The sequence below is a fragment of the Alternaria arborescens genome (genome assembly GCF_004154835.1).
Source record: "Alternaria arborescens strain FERA 675 chromosome Unknown contig_66, whole genome shotgun sequence".
NCBI classification, from domain to species: domain Eukaryota; kingdom Fungi; phylum Ascomycota; class Dothideomycetes; order Pleosporales; family Pleosporaceae; genus Alternaria; species Alternaria arborescens.
The window spans coordinates 80,243-86,311 of record NW_021167921.1 but is presented as its reverse complement, the minus strand read 5'-3'; the positions used below and the strand labels follow the sequence as shown (position 1 = coordinate 86,311).

The window sequence follows — 6,069 nt, the reverse complement described above, 5'->3', positions numbered from 1 at the left end:
GAACGTACTACGGTTACGGCCCGTACTTAGAGCTTTTTTTGGACCTACAGTACGTACAACACCAGAAATCGATCCGTACGTACCTCACGATAGCTTCAACCGTACAGTATTACGTCCCGTTGGAAACGCTGACAATACCTTGGTTAAGTCCACTCCAGCAACTGCAATACCATGGCACACATTAGACGAGCCAACCATAATTCCAGCAACCCACACCATGTTGCGCACGCGGACAGCAGAAGTCTCTCACCCCTAGTCCTCCTCACTCTCATCCTCATCTCTGGCCACCTCGCACCCACAAGGCCAAAGGTGAGATACCGCATACCCAGGATACTTTTCCGTGAAGTCACCATACCATCTATGCCATTGGTTCCATGCCTTCTTCATCTCAGCTGTAACCGTGGCTGGGTAGTGTGGAAACTGTTGGTAGATTGTGCCGTGGAAGTTCTTGTATTCGTCCCACTTGAGTTGGTCTTCTGGTTCAATCTGATGGCCTACACCAGTGCGGCGGTCGGGGTCGTCTTGGAAATCGCCGTTACGACCATGTAATCCTTCCTTCAAGTATGGAATGAGAGGTGGAGAGATTCTTGAAGGGGGGCTGGGAACATTGTGGGGTACTGGGGGAATTAGTGGGGTGTAGTGATAGCAGCAAGCGGAGTAAATGGCCGAGAAGAGAGTATGTATTGACCACTCCAGGAGGTACTCAGATTACTATCAGACGTTTTGCGATACCTAATAGTACCTTGAAGTCTATTGGGATTTGGTAAAGAAGTTCTGTAACTTACTTGTTGTCTCAAAGAGGTATGTCACGGGCCCGCGAAACGTCTCATGAGAGGTAGTAGTCAACACGCGATCCTCATCGTCACCTCGGACTATTATCGAAGAGCGGTCGGGATCAGACGGATTCATGTCAGTGCCGTTGAAGAAAGCGTTCTGGTGGTATATATCATGATCTCTGTCGTTATACGCGGCTGTTTGCGTGTTCGTTTGCGAAAGCGTTGGTATAACGTCGTCGACTGACTTGTCTATCGAGCGTTTCTTATCCAAATTCTCAATATCTGTAATACTCAAGTTTGTTGTTACGTCACGCTTCTGTAACTTCGCGGGTGGTTGGTCGTCCCGTGACCTACCAGGTGCGCTTCTCTTCAGCTGACGGGGCTGGCCGAATATATCATCGCCTTTGGTCGAGGTTGGCGGATAAACTCCGTGGCTGTTGGAGGCGGGAGTTGTAGCGGTATACTTCCTAGTATTTAGGCTAGAAGATGTTGCGGTAGTGGGTGCTAAGGAAGCGACATCATCGGACTGCTCGGCTTTTTCTTGATCATCTGCAACTAGGATTGTAAGTACATCTGCTCACAGTGAGCAGGGTAGATATGAACCTACAAGACAGTTCCGACTTCGGATTGCGTCCAAGAGCAAGTGTTTCCTTCTCTTCAATCCAGTTTGCAAGCATCGTCTTTGCTAGTCCCTTATTCTTTAGTTCTTGCCTCTTATCTGCACCTGCATACTGCCCAACGATATCGAGTAGCTCGTCCGTGTTGTATTTGAGAAGAGTCTTGGACAAGCGAGCGTTGAGCCTCTTCTTGTTACCCAGGCCGTTTTGACTATAGAGCGGAATCTTCAAGCCATTCGCTTCGTAGAACTTGGGTGCGGAAGCTTGCGTCGAGGTGGGAGTTGTAGGCGATGTCGGACTTGCTGGGGTCTTTGACTTTGCTTTCGTTGGTTCTATGGTCGTCTTCGTCGGCTTTGTGGGACTGCTCGCGCGGGTATCATTCGATTTCTTCCTACCCTTGCCTTTGCCCTTGCCTTGAGAGGCCACAGCCATCGCGTATGCGGCTTCGTCGGTGTCGATAATGTTAGCATGATCCATGTTGACGCTGAGCTTGATGGCAAATTCTGTGAACGAGCGAAACTTGGGGGAGATGCAATAGGAAGCTAACGAAAGTGACATTGATTGAGGGGCGAACAGTTTCGTTTGTCTTGGACATTGTTCACAACGGAGTGAAGGCGCGAATGCACCGCAGCAAAATCGATTCGTGCACAATAACCTTCCCCTTTCGGACGACTACACGTTGGTACCGAGTATGCGGGCTGCTCCTGACCATACCGGTGAGCAAGTTCTCTTCTGAAGAATGGACGGTACCATATAAAACCAGGTCAAACCAAGAGGCCTTATGTAGGCTGTCCAAACACCAAGTGATTGGTACACACAATCAAACAATAGACCTGGAAGTTGAAGACGCTTACAAAGAGTGCGCGTTAACAGTTTTCGATGCTTCAAAAACCAAAGAAAATCTTACGAAACATGCAAGCGGCCTACGCGACAGCTGTGTAGTGGTCCCTATGGCTTTCGTGGCTTGCTGCTCTTTCTTCCCGATGTTATAGCGGAACAATGTCATTATGAAGTCAAAGAGACAATGAGATGAACTGGAAATAAGTGACATGACTGAGAAGAAAACCGATACCGTGATACTTGCAGATAGGTAATTCAAAGACATGCTTATGTCGTAATTCTAAGGACACGCTATATAGTGGTACTGTGTACCTAACTTCGTGAATGATGGATCATGGTTCAATGAAATGACATGCAGGGCCCGAGTGTCGAGAGATTCGAGCGTCGGCGAATGCTGTAATCTAAAGTCGCAATCTGACTTTTGGACGTCTCGCGTTGAAGTGTCGAAGTCGGAAAGAAAGTGCGGTCGCTGTGCCACGTGAGACGAGGCGGAACCGACCGCCGATCTAAAGGAGCCGAGGCATACCCGCCTCCAGCTTTCGGATCGTCATTTCGCGACTCTCCAGTTCCATCATCAATCTACAACCCGCGCGTGCTACCGGCATTGCGTAACGTGTAGTCAAGATGGTGCGCGAGGATATCATACAGTCTGCTGTATCTTGTAAGTTGATGCGTGCCGCGCTCCACGCTACGCGACGATACTAATCATTCTCGTCAGTCCTCCAAGACCCGTCGGTTGCCAGCGCGCCCCTTGAGAAGCGCATCGCTTTCCTCCAGTCCAAGAACCTCACGCAAGAAGAAGTCGATGTCTCTCTCGCGCGTGCAGCAGAAGACCCTAGCCTACCTTCATCGCCTCCACCCCAGACATCCGCAGTAGCCAGCAATGCGTACAGACCACCACCTGCAGCCCCATATGCGAGCTATCCTCCCCAAGGGTACTGGCAACCGCCTCCGCCACCACCAGAGTAAGCTTGCCTAACCCAGATATTTGAAGTTGATGCTGACTACGTAGACCCCCGAAACGCGACTGGCGAGACTACTTCATCATGGCGACGGTAATGGGCGGTGTAGGGTACGGTCTATACTTCACAGCGAAACGATACGTCCTACCCCTCATACAACCACCTACGCAACCCCAACTGGAGCAAGACAAGGCCTCTGTCGACGAACAGTTCAAGCGCGCATTCGATCTCCTCGAGCAACTCAACACCGACACATCCGCTCTCAAGGCTTCGGAAGAAGCACGGACACACAGACTCGATGACGCGCTGGGCGAGGTGGAGAGCGTTCTGTCGAGTCTAAAGGAGTCATCGAGAAGACAGGGCGACGACAACAGACGTATCGAGGACGACGTCCGAGGCCTGAGGGACTTGATCCCGAAGGCGCTTGACTCCCAGAAGGAGGCGACCGACAACAGGCTTAAGGAGCTGTCCACTGAGCTGAAGAGCCTGAAGACATTGATCGGAAACAGGATGGGATCCGGCGCACCACCACCACGCCCACAGAGCACCTCAAGCTACTACGGCACCAGCACACCTGCTGCCTCGGCATCAACTCCCCAGCCATCGTCTACCCCTGCGCCCAGCGAGCAGACCAACGGCACGAGCTCGACCGAGAACCAGACCAATGGTGCTGCAACACCCGCGCCTAGCTCCATTCCCACTCCTAGCACAGAGAAGCCGCTCCCTGCTTACGGTAGGCCGTCGCCGGGACGCGCCGCTATCCCAGCATGGCAGATGGCCGCTGCGAAGAAGACTGAGGAGGCGAAGAAGGATACCAGCGAGAGCGGGACTGTGGCGGATGCCGGTGCCAGTGCGTAGAATGGTCACGGCTGTGTTATCTGATAGTCTTTCTGCATCTTTGGCGTGGTCATTCTATATGTGTATTAGGGATAAACTCATGGTTAACTTTGAAATGCAATTCTAGGTACTATCTAGTAGGGGTTTTCGCTCCTTCCACAAGTGACTTGCACCAGCGCCGCTGCCACGCATACGCTAAAAAGCGCTAGTGGAAACAAGCAGCGATGACGAGCATTGTTGTCTCATATCTGAGACCATCTTCACGCCCTTCGTACTGTTGATACTTTGCCAGATAAATCTGCCACCTACCGTGTATCGCTCTCGCGTTGCTCTCTCCGCTCCCAGCCCACTATAGGTTCTCCAGCTATTGGATACGAGTACAGTATTATGGACAAACAGGACCTGAAGGAGGGCACTGTGGAATAATCTACCTTTCCATGCGAGTGGTACAACAGAGTAAATGGGTGGAACATTCAGGGTCCATGCCTGGCGCTCACCGACCAACTTTACTTTTCCTTGGCCAAGCTGGCCTGTGCCTCAAGGACAGCTCAGACGTCTGATAGATCTTTCGTCATTGTAGTGTTTTGTGAGGGGGGTAACATCCTGTCAAACAAAGTTCCGAGATTATGCTAGGTAGCTCGGAACGTTCCGAGATTATGCTAGGTAGCTCGGAACGTTCCGAAAATCTTCATGAGCAAAAAGAGAAGATTGTTTTAGGCAAACCGTATCGCATCTTATCCTACTGTTCGAAAAGACACAGAAGCAGATAAAAAGAATGCTGTCAGCGGTGGGATTCGACTGATGAGTTTGTTAGTAACATGCTCGTAGCGAGCGATGTGGTCCTGGAACTTACACCCACGCAGGTTGCCCTATGAGAAACCTCTTGAGAGTGCGTCTTCCGAAGAAGACAAGCTTTCGCTTGAGTCACACGCCATAACCACTATCCATTGTCAGCACTTGCGATATGGAAGTTCATACTGGTAACATACCTCGGCCACGCTGACGGAAGGTGATTTGATTCCAGTATTGGTAAAAGAATTCTTCATATTCCAAGAATGCAGGCTCGTTAAGCGTGCCCACGAAGGTCGCTCAACCTCCGAAAAGTGCCCCGCTCACTGTCCCACTTGCTATCCCACATAGAGTCGCATCTCGAACATGAGAGACTCGACTATCCAAGTGTTTTTGACCGTAAGCGATTTGTTAGTAAAAATGCCCGAGGATAAAAACTTGGCGCCGTTTATTCTCAGTGTTTTGCTCCTCAACAACCAACTTGAGCAATTGGGTGTCGGGGACATGCTCGTATGCTGTAAGCAGCAGTGCAGTGGGCAACGACATTATGGACTTGGTCGATCGAGAAGACTTGTACACGCGTTGCCAGATGGCGTTGTCCATCGTTCTGGGTAGTCGGAATGGCTTCCAGGCCAACGTCGTGATGTCGTGACGTCGCGATCTCGCGTTTCGCGTCAATGCTCCTAACCTAACGTCGACCCGTCAACCCAGCCACCGCAAAACAAACTTCCAGGTCCCCCAGCCCCAGCGTCATCGACATCTTACAGAATCCGATATCTCATGCACGATCGATCTCGCCAATCTCCCTGCCCAAACACAAGGCTCCACACTCCCCTGGCGCTACGCTTGTGTTGACGTCGACTGTCACCTTCTTTTGGCTACAGGTGCGTTGCTAGCTTTGGGTTGATGGAACTTTTTGTTGTCCCTTGCATGGTGGGTGCTTAGATGCCGTGCGTTTGCAAAAGGATGACGCAGTTTCAGGGTATCTTATCGCACCCCGTCCCTGCATCGCTCACATCTGTATGGCTTCACACAGCTCAATCGCACACCAAAGATGCTGGTGCATAGCCGCTTGATAGTTAAGAGAAGGGATACTGGATGGCTGCCGTGGATCCCCGCCATCGTATGACGCAGCGACTCTCACATCTAGACTTGTCACTGCGTCGCCCCTTCTTGACAAGCGATCATCATCTCCCGCCTCTAGTAAGGGATCCCGCTTGCCGGATCGACATGCTTATCCACTTGCAG

The 6,069-nt window shown here is 51.1% G+C and overlaps 2 protein-coding genes across 2 annotated transcripts; one reads left to right on the top strand and one right to left on the bottom strand.

Moving 5' to 3' along the window:
• Positions 1-252: 252 nt before the first annotated feature.
• Positions 253-1,870, bottom strand: AA0111_g12111 (hypothetical protein; the record flags this gene model as incomplete). The annotated part of the gene is made up of 3 exons (XM_028646054.1): positions 253-617; positions 786-1,331; positions 1,384-1,870. 3 exons carry the CDS (start codon positions 1,868-1,870, stop codon positions 253-255), a joined length of 1,398 nt encoding a protein of 465 aa, XP_028500292.1.
• A 987-nt stretch (positions 1,871-2,857) lies between these two features.
• Positions 2,858-4,053, top strand: AA0111_g12110 (hypothetical protein; the record flags this gene model as incomplete). The annotated part of the gene is made up of 3 exons (XM_028646053.1): positions 2,858-2,894; positions 2,952-3,198; positions 3,246-4,053. The coding sequence occupies 3 exons, from the start codon at positions 2,858-2,860 to the stop codon at positions 4,051-4,053; spliced, it is 1,092 nt and encodes a 363-aa protein (XP_028500291.1).
• Between the last annotated feature and the right edge of the window lie 2,016 nt (positions 4,054-6,069).